Raw genomic sequence first — 15699 nt, 5'->3', positions numbered from 1 at the left:
TCAAATTCCAGCTCTGCCACTTATGAGCTGTGTGACCTTGAGCATATGGCTGACCTCTCTGGGCCTCATTTTCCTCTTCTGTAAAGAGGGAGTAATAATAGTACCTCCTCCCCAGGTTGTCGTGAGGCCTAAATGAGTTAGTGTATGTCAAATGCATAGAACCGTGCCTGGCACGGGGTGAGCTCTATGTAAGTATTTGCCATCATTGTTTATTGAGCAACTACTGTGTGCCAGACACTGTTCTAGGCGCTGGAGATTCAGCAGCGCACAAGACAGACAAAACTCCCTGCTCTCATGGGGCTTAAATGCTAGGGGGAAAAGACAGACCTTCAATAAAAGATATTATTTGTTGGTAAATGTATCTATCTAGTTATAAAATATATATTTCCACTAACGAAGCACTTGAAACATGGCTGGTTGGAATTGAGGTGTACTGTCAGTATAAAATACACCCCAGATTGAAAAAATTGAGTATGAAAAAGAATCTAAAATATCTCATTAATAATTTTTAATATTGATTACATGTTGAAATGACATTTTTGGATGTATTAGAATACACACATATACCTATATTACAATGTATAATACACTTAATAGTGTATTATTAATTACATTAATTAATAATGTATTACTGATTTAACAATATTATTGATGTGATATATTATTGTATTTAATAAAGTACTATTGAAACTAATTTCACCTGTTTCTTTTTACTTTTTTTGGGGGGGCGGGTATAGTTGTTTTACAATGTTGTGTTAGTTTCTACTGCACAGCGAAGTGACGTAGAGTTCCCTGCGCTATACAGCAGGTTCTTATTAGTTATCTATTTTATACATATTAGTGTATAGATGTCAATCCCAATCTCCCAATTCATCCCACCCCCCACTTTCCGCCTCTGTTTACTTTTTTAATGGCTATTAGAAAATTCAAAGTAACATATGTGGCTCATGTCACACTTTTTTTTTTTTTTTTTTTCCTACGGGGCTGGCTTGAGGGATTTTACTTTCCTGACCTGGGATCAAACCGGGGCCCTCAGCAGTGAAAGTGCAGAGTCCTAACCACTGGAGTCCTAACCACTGGACCACCAGGGAATTCCCATGTCACACTTTTATAGGACAGTAAGTATTAGGGGAAAGAAAGGCGAAGAAGGAGATATGCAATTTTGAGAAGGGCCATCAAGGAAGAAGGCCTGGTTAAACACACAAATGGTTCTAACTGCTCCGAAGCAAAAGGACAGGACCAGGAGGGAAAATGGGGAGATATGACCTCCTGTAGGGGTTCAGGAAAGGGTCTCGCAGTAAGTAATGTCTGAGCTGAAACCAGAAGGATGAGTGGGCGTCATTCAGGAGAAAGAGGAGGAGGGAAGGGGGAGGAGCATCCTGGCAGAGGAATCCGCATGTGCAAAGGTCCTGGAGTTTGGAGTGATAAGGGGAGGCATGCAGGAGTCAGGTCACACGGGGCCTGAAGAGCCATGTTAAGGTTTGGGACTTTCTCTTCTGGATACTGGAGAACCACAGAAGGGCTTTGAGCAGGGGAGAGACATGAACCAATTCGTATTTCAGAACCTGCCCCCTGACCTCGGCAGTTGTGTGATCAGTGGAATCCAAACCAGCTTTAGATCTCAGTTAGGAGGTTAATGCTATAAACAAGGTGTGAGATGGTGGTGGCCATGGAGACAGAGAGAAGGGAAACAAATTCAAGATCTATCCCAGAGGTGGACAGAGTGGATGTGGATAGGAGGGAATGAGAAAAAGGATGCAGGAGAGACTCCTAGGTTTCTGGCTTGAGCAAATAAGAGATTGTGTGGTTTGGTGGTTATTAGTGTAGCCTCCTGACCAACCTTGGGTCAAAACCCAGCTCTGACATTTACTAGCTGTGTGACATCAGGCAAATGACTTCCCCTCTCTGGTCCTCAGTTTTCTCTCCCCAAAAATGGGGATCGAAATAATTGCTATACCTCATGGGGTGGTTGTGAACACAAAGCCCAGGGCCTGGAATGTTGTAAGTGCCCCGTGCAAGTGAGTTGTATTTTTATGGAGCAGGTGCTCACTGCAACAGAAGGAGGCTTAGGTGTGGCAGGATGGATTCTACAAAGTGTCAGCACCTGGGCACGCACCAAGAGCCACACAGCTGCACGCCACACAGTACGTACACAGCACTAAGCACGATTCATACCATATGCTTCTCATCTCACTGTTACTAAGTAAACACCTATTCTTTCTTCACCCATTTTCTGCCAGTAAAACTGAACTCGAGGCAGATTGAAATTCCAGGGACTGGCCATCAAAAGGCAAATCTTCATAATGAATGAAAGGAGCTTGCCGCAAGATATGGGGGCGGGTCCCCTCTCCTTAGCTCTGACAGTGAGGAGACTTCTTCCCAAGGCTACAAGTTATTCAAAGATTCTGATTTGAAAGGGTGTTAAGGAGAGAACATTCCAAGGATGCTCAGCCTTGTTTTCTTGTGTATGAAGACTTAGATGAATCTTCCTGTTACCAACCTCTGTTTTCTAATAGAATCTGTTCTTGACCAAAAAGACCCAGGGAAACTCCTCTGGCTTTAGAAATGAATGCCATGTCCTGGAAGATAATCTTCAAAGAAAAGCTGTAAGTCTCCGTCTTGGGTGATCATTTGCTGCCCTCGTCACAATGTTGTCATGGTGAAAAACTTCTAAGGTGCATGATGGAAGCGGCGGGAAAGACTATGATTCACCACTACACACCCATTAGAGTGTCACCCAATGAAGACAAAACAAGACAGAAACAGACAATACAAATGCTGGCAAAGATGTGGAGGAACTGGAACCCTCACACGTTGCTGATGGGAATGCAAGAGGGTACAGCCTCTCTGGAAAGCAGTTTGCTAGTTTCTTAGGAAGCTAAACATACACTGACCATATGACCCATCCATTCCATTCTTAGGTGTTTGCCCAAGAGAAACGAAAACATATGATCTCAAAAAATCCTGGACAAGAATGTTTACAGTAGCTTTTCTTGTAATTGCCCCAAATAGGCAACAGTCCAAATACCCTCCAACTGGGGAATGGATAAACCGTGGTCCATACATATTCATACCACAGAAGATTACCTAGCATCAGAAAGGAACGTATTGATACACACCTCAATGTAGATAAATTTTAAATGTATTAGGCTATGTGAAAGAAGCCAGGCTCAAAGGCTACATACTACAGAATTTCGTGTACATGACATTCTGGAAAAGGCAAAATTCTAGAGTCAGAGAACAGATCAGTGGTTGCCAGAGATGACTGGGGGGTGGAGTGGGGTTCACTATGCAAGAATTTTCTTGGGTGATGAAACTACACTATAGCTTTTTTGGGGGGGGCCGCACTGCATGGCTTGTAGGATCTTAGTTCCCTGACCAGGGATTGAACCCAGGCCCCTGGCAGTGAGAGTGCGGAGTCATAACCACTGGTCCGCCAGGGAATTCCCTACTCTATAGCTCGATTATGGTCGGGGTTACACGATTCCATGCACTTGTCGAAACTCATAGAAGCGTATACCAAAAAGAATGAAACTTCTCTATGTAAATTACACATCAATTTTTAAAAAGCACAAAAAAGCCCCTAAGATTCAGCTAGATTTCTTATTTTAACTTGAATATAGAATCCTTTTAGTTGAAATTACACGCTCACACACATTGGTGTCTACATGCAGATACGCGTGTGGTCAGTCACACATGTTCTACATACGTGTACCTGTGCACATTCCCTCACACACGTGTGCACCATACACATGCACACTTGTGCATATACACACACACACCTGTTCACACGTATGCAGACCAGAAGAGAACCACACACAGCCACCCCACCTCATTCCCGCTTACCTGATCAGGAAATGGACGCAGACGATACTCTCAGACTGGGGGCCCCGGCCCCCCGACACCACTGTGGCCTGGGTCTGGGTCCACAGGTAGCCACCACTCCGGGCCAGGAAGCGGTACTGCCCCGTTACTGCCTGGCCCTTGCTCAGCACTGGGGAGGGGCATGGGGAGGGGTTAGGGCAACTGGGGAGAGAAGGCCGTGGGAGCAGGGCGCTGGGGATGAAGGGGCCAGGGAAGAGAAGGTTCCTGGGGACTTGGGGAAGCAGGCGGCTGGTGTTGGCTGGGGCCATGCAGCACCGGAAACGGAACCTGAACACGTACAGGTATGGATGCTCTGGCCGACTGCATCTGAGTCCAGCGCATGGATGTACTCATAGGCAGAACAGCCAATCAGGTCATCGGGGCTGTAGCCAGCAACCTCCGCAATCCTGAAGTGGGTGCAGTGGACCCCGGTCAGTTCAACTGGCGAAAGTGGAGGGTGGGTGAAAGGAAGGAGAGGGGGACACGGGGATGAAGCCAGCAAGACAGACAGAGACAGGGTTGTAACAGAGAGAAAGGGAGAGTAAGAAATAGAAAACGGGGTGTGGCCGGTTGAATAATGGCCCCTGAAGATGTCTCCGTCCTAATTCCCGGAACCTGTGAATATGCTACCTTACACGGCAAAAGGGACTTTGCAGATGTGATGAAGTTAAGGATCTTGTGATGCGGAGATGATCCTGGATCATCTGGGTGGGCCCAGTGTAATCACAGGAGTCCTTATAGGAGGGGAGTAGGTGATCAGAGTGAGACTAGATGTGATGATGGAGGCAGAAGCTGAAGTGATGCTCTGTGAAGGTAGAGAGAGGGGCCACAAGCCAAGGAATGTAGGAGGTCTCCAGAAGCTTTCATGGCAAGGAAACAGATTCTTCCCTGGAGCCTCCAGAAGGAACATAGCCCTTGATTTCAGCCTCATAAGACTCATTTCAGACTTCTCACCTCCAGAACACTGAGATAGAGAATTTGTATTGTTTTGAGCCACTACGTTTGTGGTAACATGATACAGCAGCCATAGGAAACTAATAGGGGAGGAGAGAGAAGGTAAAAATTGGAAGAGTGATGAAAAGAAAAAACAAAAAAGGGGACTTCCCTGGTGGTCCAGTGGTTAAGAATCCGCCTTCCAATGCAGGGCACGCAGGTTCGATCCCTGGTCGGGGAACTAGGATCCCACATGCGCGGAACAACTAAGCCTGTGTGCCACAACTAAAGAGCCTGCATGCCGCAACTACAGAGCCCACGCACTCTGGAGCCCGCGTGCCACAACTAGAGAGAAGCCCACACACCACAGTGAAAGATCCCGGGTGCCGCAACTAAGACCCAAGGCAGCCCAAAAATAAATAAATAAATATTTTTAAAAAAAGAAAGAAAGAAAGACAAAAGAGAACGTGAAAGAAATAGGAGAGGGGAAGAGAAAGAAAGAAAGTCACAAAAAGAAAGATAAAAAAGAATGAATAGAAATAAAAAGTAATCATGATGATAATGATTTTAAAAAATAGGCACTTCTAGAGTGCTTTGTACCAGGCAACTCACTGAATGCTCAGAACAACTGTTCAAAGTAGGTTCTGCTATCACTCCATAGGACGGATGAGGAAAGTGTGGCACAGAGAGGTGAAGTCATTTGGCCAAGGGTGCACAGCCGGCATTTGAACCCAAGCAGTCTGAACCCAGATACGAAGACCCACAGACAATTCAGAGACAGAGAGATACACAAAGACAGAGATAGATGGAGTCAGAGAGATAGAAACAGAGCAGAGAGAGCAGCTGGGGGGTAGGAGAGGAGACGTGAATGAACTTGGGCAGAAAGGAAGAAGAGGAGCCAGGCTGGCAGGTGGTGGGTGGGCCCCTGGCTCCTGCCCACCTCTCATCACAGTAGGTGAACTTCATGTCCAGGCTGTGGCGGCTGAGGAAGGCCCCCCGGCCCAACGGGGGCTCCAAGCTGCCAGGGTGGGGGATGGCTTCACAGATTAGCACCAGGCATTGCAGGGGGGGCTCCAAGTGGGGGCTCCCGGCCGGGGAAGACTGTGCAGGGGGCTTGTAGGCCCTCATGTGTCCAGAACAGTGCAGTACCTGGTGGGCAGGGAGCGAGGCAATGATGCACCTGGGCCTAGGGCCACCCAAGGGGCGGGGAGGTATCTCCCTGTAGGCCCCTCCTCTCAGGGAGCTGAGAAGAAGAAACCCCTGAGGATTCTAGAGACCCAGCTCAGGGAGCTCTGAGGACCCCCAGACCCCAACCCCACAGAGACCCAACCTAAGAAGGTTCTGACAATCTCTAGATTCTTAAGACTCAGGGAGCTCCGAGAACCCCGGATTCCAACCCCATGGAGACTCCAGGCCCAAGATGCTGAGGACCCCCAGCCCCAGGCTCACAGAGACCCAGACTAAGAAAGGATACAAGGACCCCCAGATCCCCAACCTCCGAGGTACCCAAAGGATGCACTAGACCCAGCCTGAGAGTGCCCCACTGGATCCCCGGCCCAGGAGACTCCCGGACTCCAACCCACTGTGAAACTTTAGGGCTCAGGTCCAGCCCCAGCAGGTCCCTTGCCCTCCTCCAGGCCAGGCCCTGCCCACCTTCCAGGTGGCCGCCTTGAGGTTGAGGGTGCGCCCGCGGCTGGTGAGGGTGCTCTTCATGCGCAAGGAGAAGCACCGCTCGGTGGGGGCCTCCGGCTTCTTTTTGGACAGGCCTGAGGAGGGCCGTGGGGGGGGGAGGGGAGGAGCAGGTCACCGGGCAGCTTGGGACAGGGCCCAGTCCCTCCAGCACCCTGGTTACTAACCTCTCCCCAGCCTCATCCCCCAAATTGAGACTTCCGACCCAGAGAGGGTCTCCACGGGGTACGCTATGCTCCTTTAGACCCCCGGGGTGCAGCCATGTCCCTGTATTCCCCTGGGGCAGGGCCACATCATCCTCATCCCATTTTTCTCAGTCCAGTATTTCAGAGGGGGAGAAGATATGCTGAAGAAAGAATGGAGGGCTTCCCTGGTGGCGCAGTGGCTGAGAGTCCGCCTGCCGATGCAGGGGACACGGGTTCGTGCCCCAGTCTGGGAGGATCCCACATGCCGCAGAGCGGCTGGGCCCGTGGGCCGTGGCCGCAGGGCCTGCGCGTCTGGAGCCTGTGCTCCGCAACGGGAGAGGCCACGACAGCGAGAGGCCCGCGTACCGCAAGAAAAAAAAAAAAAAAAAGAAAAGAAAGGATGGAGCCTCAGTTTCTGTAATTTGGGGGCAGAGATCTCCAAGGACTCACTCTGCCGGGGAGTCAGGGCGTCCTGAAGCTCCTCTTGGTCACAGGGATGGACAAAATCAAAGATACTGTGTCCGATCAGCTCAAGCTGGGAGGGAGGGAAGCAGGGAGTGTCTTAGAGGAAAAGCATTTTTACCAGGGCCTCTGACCCATCTCCTCCCTCCCATCCTCATCAGCCTGCCCTAATTCATGAGCCTGGATTATTTCCCCAGTCTCCTTATTCATTCATTCATTCATTCATTCATTCCTTTCTTTGGCATATAATTTGCTAGGCATTCTTCTACCTGGTATGGGCACAGCAGTGGCTATGAAGACAAAATCCCTGCCTCTCAGAGCTTACTGGCTAGTGGCGGGAGATAGCCAATGAACAAACAAAACAACACACATGCATAAAACAATATACTAAGTGATATGAAGAAAGCTAAAGCAAGGTAAGATGATGAAATGATGGGACGCTATCTTAGAGGCAGTAGTCAGGGACAGTTTCTTGAAGAAGTGACATTTACACAAATTGCTGAACAAAGCCAGTGAGGTGGCTCTCTGGAGTAGAGTGTTCCGGAAAGAGAGAACAGCAAGTGCAAAGGCCCTGAGGTGAGACTCTATTCAAATTCCATTTGTTGTGCAAGCCGAAGACCCAACTCCTTATTTCAATTCAGGAAATGAGACTGGTGCTGGGAGGAGGTGACACAGATGAAAGGGGATCCACAGAGCCCAGAGTCCAGAGCTAATGCTGAATAGGGGAGGAGTGAGATCTTGTAGTTGGATTTGAATCCGAGCCCTGCCACTTCCGAGCTTTGGGATCTTGAGACATTCACCTATCTGAGCCCAAGAGCTCAAACTAACAGAGAAATTGGTATCAAGAGTGGGATAACAAGGCAGGGGAAAGGAAGGGATGCCAACTGTGGAGCCCATTTATGTGAGCTAAGAAGAAGAATGGTATTGCTGTAAGGATCAGCTGAAATTAGTTCTACTCTCTAAGTGTCTCTTGTTTGTCCTCCCATCCCCAGGCCCCTAATCCTACTTCTTTTCTCCCACTTGGGGCCCTGCATCCACTTCCTTATGGATTTTCCAGCCGCTAGTCTCACTCCCTCTAATTCTATCTCTGTGCAGTACCTAGAGGGATCTTTCTAAATAAAATGAAATTCTGATTCCACCTTTCTGACACAACCTCTCCCCTGCTTAAAATCTTTCCATGGCTCCACAGTGCCCTAGAGATAAACCTTCTATTTTGGTCCTAAATTATGTCCTCTCTAGCCTTTTCTCTCTCACTTTCTCCCATTGCACTCTGCACCTAGCTTGGATTAATGTCTTTATTTCCCCCAAATGCTGTTTTATCTCACATCTGTGTCTTTGCATATTCTGTTCCCTTGGCCATGCATGTTGCCAGTCTCCTCTGATCCCATCCATTCGCCATACCCTTTGAATGGCTAAGCCCTTCAGGTTTTAGCTCAGATGTCTTCTCCTCCAGGAAGCCCTCAATTCCCACCCAGGCTGGGTCAGGTACCACCCTCCACCCCCGGCTTGTACAGCCCCCTAGGCTGCCCCACCCCAGCCCTGACCATTCTGAATCTTCCTGTCTGGTGACATATTTGTCTCCCCTCTGCACTGTGGGCCTTGTAAAAATAGGGCTAAGGTAGTTCTGGTCACCTCTGTATCCCAGCATCACCTGCACAAAGCAGGCAGCTCCTCTTACCTGACTGAGGCCCAGGTGTTTGCTGACATTCTCTGACAAGTAAGCCATGTCTCCCTCGGCGGTGAGCACCATAACGAAGCCCTCCAGGGCCTTCAGGTAGCAGGCATCCAGTGGTTCGCCCCCTGCTCCCACCTGGTTCCACTCCCCTGGTGTCCGGACCAGGATGGGGCATCTCTAGTCAGCGGTAAGGCCACCCTGGCTAGCCTCCCTCTGCTTTCCCTCACTCAGAGGAACTTATAGGTACCTCCAGGTGAGTGGGGCACATCCCAGTGGCTTGGAGTCCAAGGAAGAGGGCAGGACCACCAAGGACTGGAATTCTAAGGGAGCAGAGCCTCCCAGGGGTACAGAATTCTAAGGAGATAGGGGTTTCCTAAGGGAACAGAACTCTAAGGAGGGCAGAATCTTAAGGGGATGAAATTTCCAGGGGTCAAAATTCTAAGAAGCCGGGGCCTAGGAGGAGTCAGAATTCCAAGGGGGCCAAGCTTCCCAGGGGTTCAGAATTCTTGGAGCAGGACCTTCCAGAGGATGAGTCCAGTTTCCCCATAATAAAAGCTTTCAGGGTCCTGGGATTCCAAGGGTGTGCGTGTGTGTGTGTGTGTTTGTGTGTGTGTGTGTGTGTGTGTGTGTGTGTGTGTGTGTGTGTGTGTGTGTGTGTGTAGGCGTCCTACAGAGAATTCTAACAGGGAGGGAATTCAAGGGGATGGCTACTAAGGGGACAAGCAATAGAACTAGGGACCTGAGGAGGGGAAGCGGGACTCTCTCAAGTAATTAAATATTGGGCAGTGAAGCCTCCTGGGGATATTGATTATAAGGGAAGGAAGCTTAGCCGAGAAGATCTCTCAGGAGACCAAATCCTAAGGGTCCAGGTGCCTTAGGGAGTTAGCCGGCCTCCTATTCCCTAGGGTTCCAACTCTAAGGAGGCGGAGCTTCCCAAGGGCGCGTTCCAATGGGCGGGGCCTCACAAATGATAGACTTCTAAGGGGGCGGGGACTCCAAAGAAACTGGGTTCCGATTGGCCCAGAACCTGAAGGGGCGGGGCCTCTCCCACTAAGTGGATTCCAGAGGGGTGGGGCTTCGCCGGGAAGACATAGGGGGGCGGGGTCTTGTGGAGATGAGGCTTCCCGGAGGCGGGGTCTCCCTGGGATGTACCTTTCCGAGGGCGGGGTCTTGCTGAGGTGGGAATTCCCGGGGGCGGGCCTCACCTGCGGCGCAGAGTTGGTGCATGCGCAGGTAGCTGATGGTGAGGCGCATGATGGAGGCTTTGTCCAGGTGGGCGCTCACCCCGCGCGCGAAGGGCAGCGTGTGCGCCAGCTGGTACAGCACCTCGGTCTCCTGGCTGCGCCGGCTGCGGGCCGCATCCCGGGACTTCTCCTTGCGCAGCTCCGTGCTCGACCTGCGGGCATGGGCAGCGTTCACTGGCGGCGCCCCGGGAAGGGAAAGAGTTGGATGGGACAAGCACGTGGGTTGCTGCCACATGGGTCTCGGGTTCAGGGAGGGCAGAGCCGCGACTGTGCTGGCCTCGCAGTGTGGCCCGGGCGAGTTGCCGGAGCTCTCTGGGCCTGGGTGGATTATACTGTGGAGTCGTTCCTTGCCTCAGGTTTTATCTGTCCCGGCGCCAGCCAGCCCATGCTGCCCTCCGGTGCCTCACTCCTCTCCAAGGCGTGCCCAGGGCCGCTCTGTCCCCTCCCTGACTTATCTGCTGTTTATTCTCCGGGCTTGGGAAGACCGGGGAACAGGGAGGCCTCCGGCTGGGAGGGGGCTGGCAGAGCTGGCCAGGAGCCAGGGAACGGAGGGCGCAAGAAGATGCCTCCAGCCCCCCAGGCCCCCTGCCCTACAGCCTCCCAGAACCCCCTCTTCTGCCCTTTCCCCTCCTCAGCTGAGCTGAGTCCTCAGAATCTTGGAGTACAGATCTCAAAGTCCAACGACCCACCAACAGGGGCCCTGCCAGGGTGACACAGCAAACCAACCCCAGGGCCAATGGCTCACCACTCATCTCTGCCCTTTAATCCACTTCAAATGCCTGAATTCTGCATGTGGGGTTGGGAGGAGAGGATGAGTGTCATTTTTTTTCAGAAATATCTACCACTTATCCAGCTTTTACTATTAGGTCAGACCCCGTGCCGAGTGTGTAACTTACATTAACCCGTTTAGCTCAGACATCCCTAGAAGGAAGGTAGTAACATTTTCCCCGTTGAACAGATGAAGCCCAGGCACAGAGAGGTGCAGTGCTTGCCCACAAGGAGTGAAGCCAGCGTTTGAACGCTGGTCTTCCTAAACTCTTCAGTTTCCTCTGTTGTATGGCCCTGGGTTTATCTCCAGATTTCAGTACTTCTCCCTGTTTCTGCCACTGTCTTAAAAGTCAAACTCCAGGTCTGTCTGAATCCAAATTATAGTTTTGGGGAAGAAAATTATAGAGTATGTTACATATAGTATGGTATATGTAATCTCATCTATATTGATACTATTGATAAAACCATTAATAAGCAGCTATAAGTTGCTAAGCATTTATGCGTCTGGCGTTGCACTAAGTAAGGACTCAGCCTATGTGTACTCATTCAGTCCTAAGAAAGCCCTAGGCAGAGAGCACTTTAAACCTCCACTTCACAAAGGGGAAACTGAGGCTCTGGAAAGTGAAGTCCTTTGCCCCAAAAGTCACAAAGCCATTAAGTGGTGGAGCTGGCATTTGAAGTCAGGCAGTGAAGTTCCAAAGCCTTTATTCTTCTAATTCCTTTCTTGTGGCGTCCCCGCCAACCTCCATGGACGCAAAGCTCTAGGAGGGGAAGCTGCCCCTTCCTAAAAGCCAGAGGCCACTTCTGGGGCATCAACCTCACCCCCGAGCAGGAGACCTGCAGCCCAACCCACAGGCACGATGGAGGGAGGGGAGTGGACTCTTCTGACTCTCCAGATGGGAAAGAACTCCTCAGTGCAAGTGGGTGGGAGGCACAGAAGGGGGCAGCTGGGTGGAGGGAGCCAGCAGTTGCCCTCATCCCCTCCCTCCTGGCTGATGGGGGGCAGGGGCCTCCAGTCCCGCTCTGCCCAGGGGACATTCCGTCCTCCTGTCCCGTTCTGTTCCAGCCCTGTTTGTCTTCCTGCCCAGAGGGTGGGGGTGGGCGGGCCTCGCTGAGCTGGGGGCCCAGACAGAGGGAACAGGGAGTAGGAACAGGAACGGGGTTGGGGGGTGGGGTTGGGGGGTGGGGTTGGCCCCCCACCTCCTGGGCAGCTGGGCTCTATAATCCTCTCTGTGGCCAAATGACTCCTCCCTCCATAGAAGAAGCTAGCTGGTGGCTACAGCGGGACCCTCCTTCTAGCTCCCAGCCTGTTCTCCGGATGTTCTGACAGGAAGTGTGGCCTCTCACTTGCTCCACAGATGCCTGGTCTCTGGCCTTTCCCTTTAAACAGAGTCGGGGCTAGTTCCTCTGGTGCAGGGTTCCAATCTCAACTCCATTACTTAATAGCTGTGTGACTTTGGACAAGTTGCATAGCCTCCCTGAGCCTAAGAACAGCACAAACTCATGGGGCTGTTGTGAAGATTAAATGAGTTAATATATGTCAAGGGCTTAGAACCGGGCCCGGCAATTGGTTGGTGCTATATAAAGGTTCAACTTTTATTATTTCCCCTTTGTCCACATCAGGGATGGAAGGCTTAGGAGCATCGTAGGCACTGGAGAAACCCTCGGGCTTCAGTGGTAACCCCATGGTGTGATGTGTGTATGTGTGCAAGTACACACGTGATTTAAACAACACCTTGGGAAGAAAACGAAATCATAGTGATACTAATAATAATGATAGCTTTGGTGGATCAAACACTCATGAGCTTAGAGACCCCATGAAATCCTCTCAACAAACCCTAAGAACCTGGAAAAGTGATCTCCCTTTTACAGAGTCAGAAACCAAGGCTCTGAGCAATTGCATCACCCAGCCAAGTAACCAAGCTGGTAATCCCAGGGCCCTCCACCAATGCGCAACCATGCCCAACGCTTCTGTTAGTCTGACCACGTATCTGCTTCTACCCAGAACCCTGTCGGACTCGAACACAGTTTATTGCTCACCTATCGGGTATCCTGCCCCAAAGATCTGTCCCCTCACTGCTTCTCATCTTGAGCGGGTGCAGGGGAGGGGAGGTATAACCCTCATTTTCCAGGCTACAAAACTAAGGCTCAGAGAGCAGTTGCTGGCACAAAGCCACACAAGCCAGGAAGCGGGCGAGCTGCAATTTGAACCCTGATCTGGGGGCCTGTGCTCTTAAATGCCATGCCTTGGTGGGCATGCCACCCAACGGACCCCTGTCCTGCCCCTCCTCTGTCCATTGGCCCCAGTCCCTTCCCCTTGTCCCACCACTGCTGCCTCCAGATTTCCCCAGCTGGCCAGTCTCCCCAGCTGGCCCCATGCCCAGCCCTGGTCCGTCCCCTTGGCACTCTGCCCAGGTTGGGACGTGCAGCTGGAACCCTGCCACCCTTCCTCTGTGTTCCAGTAGAGAACGGGGGTGGAGCCAGGCTGGGAGGCCCCAGGGTAAGGCCTGGGAATGGGGACTAGGGCTTGGTGCCCCCCCCACAACCAGGAGAGGGAGAAGCCCACCTCTTCCCTGCCCTGAAGAACTTGCCACCCGAGAACAAAGGCATGGAGAAGCGGGGACACCCTTCCCCACGTTCAGGGCTGCTCCTGGGCCTCTCCTGATATTCAGCTGGGTACTGGGGGTCTTGCAAAAAGTGTAGAGGATTTGAGGGGGGGCTTAGGTTGAATACATGCAGGGACTCCTCTTGGCATTGCGCCAAGGTGGCCTGAGAGGGTTTGGGTTTGAGAAGGGACTTGGGGTGGGGGCCGGTGGGAGTCTCTCTACCCCTGACTCTGCTCCTTCCTAAGGACATGATAATCCAGTGGGGCGCCTGTACCCAAAGCCCTATGTTCTCTGGGAACCCTCTGACCGGAGGGGCACCCTGGGCCGAATGCCCATCAGGGACTTCCCAAGAATCACCCTTGCCTGGGGTGGGATGGCAAGGATGGAAGAAGGGAGTATGGGGGGCCCACTCACCATCACCCTGACCCTCTTTGGCCCTAGCGCCATCCTAGGGGTGCAGGAGGGGATGGAGCGTGGCTGGGATCTGGGTGCGAGTTATGAGTGGGCGGTGCGTGGGCTCAGATGACACCGCAGGAGAGGGCTGGCCTTGGATGGGGAGGGGGGAGCGCCCCAGCTCCGCCAAGAGGGGCCCCCACCTAGGCAGGAAGGGGTGCTGGGAGGGGCTAGACCAGGGTTGGCCTACAAGGGGTGGGATAGAGTTCCCTGGCAGGCCCAGAGCCAGAGACTAGAATAGAATTGGGGGGTGTATAAGTGGGGGGAGTGAAAACATGGGGGTGGGGAAGGATCCAATCAGACCTGCGAAGCCAGGGAGGAGGGAAGGGGGTGAGGCTTCCTGGACGCCTCAGATTGGACAGGAGAAACCAAGGGCGTGGGATATTTTCTGGGGTCCCATGAAAACATGGCCAGATAGGACCCCCTGGCAGTGGACCCAGAGCACGAGCTCCCTGTGCTGCCCCAGCAAATCTGCACCTGCTGGGAAGGGAACACAGAAACCCACCACCTGTCCGGGATGACCCCAGCTGGGCTCTGCGGCAGGGGGCGCTTCCCACAGCTTGCACTGAATCAGGCACAGCACCCTCTCTGGAGTCTTCCCCAAATAAGGCTTGGGTGCCCCTTCCCACTGTCACAGGGACTGGGTGGGAGTGGAGGAGTCAGATAAGAGGCTAGACTTTGGGAAGTGGGTCAGGCTGTTTTCTGGTTCTTAAAGGGGGTGACCCTACCTTCCAAAAGGCCCCTGGGAAGGGTCCCAAGGTGGCTTCTGAAAGGTGACCATCTCTGCCTATTTCTAGGCAACTCAAGGTTTGGGAGACTGTCAGGGAGGGTCCAGTTAAAGAGGCTCTCTCTTCTCTTGAACTCAGAAGCTGACTCCGCATTCCAAGGGACTCCCTATATCTGGGAAGGCTCAATTTGGGGGTACCCCGGATCCCCTAGGACTCTAGGGGTCTGGTGTCAAAGAACAACCTCAATTCTGGGGGCTCGGAGGCCAGAAGGGTCAGTATGTGGAGGGAGAATGCCTCCCGCAGAAGCCTGGGAACTGCTCAAACGCAACTACCCCCGATTCCATGGGGACCCCGAGTTTCAACCCCAGTCAGGAGGGGAAGCGAACCCGGAACAGCAGGAAATCTGGGATCACGACCCAGATGTCGCTCCTGGCTAGAGGGGCGTGGCAGCCTGGACTTGGGGAAATGCCCCCACCCCTGCAGTCCCCTAGGGTGGAGGGTGCGGCGGGGATGTCTCTCCAACCGCGCGCCCGAGTGGCCCTAGGCTTGCACCCGCGCCTTCCCCACCCGGCTCAGGGGTCGCTGGAAGAGGAGCCCCCCCAATTCTTATCATTCCTGACCCCAAAGCCCAGTACCTTGCGCGCTGTAGCCCCAGCGCCATGACTCGCCAGTCGCCGCTCCGGAGCCCTTCGAGGCCCCTAGCCCCCTCCCCTGCCCTGCGAGCCCCCTCCCCAGCTCCTCCCCACGCCGAGCGGTTGGCTGCGCAGCGCCCGGCCCGCGGCTCTGGTTGGTTGACCGGTCTGTCACTTCCATGAAAGAGGCGGGACAAGAGACGAAGACTTGGAATGCCGGGGGGGGGTGCGGGGGGGGGGAGAGAGAGAGAGAGAGAGAGAGAGAGAGAGGTGTGTGTGTGTGTGTGTGTGTGTGTGTGTGTGTGTGTGTGTGTGTGTGTGTGTAGAGGGGGCGGGTGCAGTGGAATACACCCCCCCCCAGCCACACTCCTTGCCGCGGACTTCTCAGCAGTGTCGCCAGCGCGGTGCAAGCAAGGTCGGCTGGCCGCGCCTTCTGGCCCAGTATCTCCCGCCAAGTTCC

General features: G+C 52.7%; 1 protein-coding gene across 3 annotated transcripts in view; it reads right to left on the bottom strand.

Moving 5' to 3' along the window:
* The window catches only part of HIF3A (hypoxia inducible factor 3 subunit alpha), a 29240-nt gene extending 13958 nt beyond the window's left edge, over positions 1-15282 (bottom strand). For 2 of the 3 annotated variants that reach the window (XM_079908428.1, XM_079908430.1), the window contains exons 1-7: positions 10014-10554; positions 8812-8957; positions 7122-7206; positions 6451-6563; positions 5738-5946; positions 4165-4271; positions 3847-3994 (exon numbers count right to left, since the gene is read on the bottom strand). In XM_079908428.1, the coding sequence (XP_079764554.1) occupies positions 3847-3994; positions 4165-4271; positions 5738-5946; positions 6451-6563; positions 7122-7206; positions 8812-8957; positions 10014-10287 (1082 nt within the window). In that variant the 5' untranslated portion in view covers positions 10288-10554. Of the gene's footprint in view, positions 1-3846; positions 3995-4164; positions 4272-5737; positions 5947-6450; positions 6564-7121; positions 7207-8811; positions 8958-10013; positions 10555-15242 lie in introns of those variants that run through there. The other variant, XM_079908429.1, reaches the window with a different exon arrangement.
* Between the last annotated feature and the right edge of the window lie 417 nt (positions 15283-15699).

This window comes from Stenella coeruleoalba (genome assembly GCF_951394435.1).
Source record: "Stenella coeruleoalba genome assembly, chromosome: 20".
Lineage (NCBI taxonomy): Eukaryota > Metazoa > Chordata > Mammalia > Artiodactyla > Delphinidae > Stenella > Stenella coeruleoalba.
The sequence above is the reverse complement of the archived record's forward strand: the minus strand, read 5'-3'. Positions and strand labels throughout refer to the sequence as shown.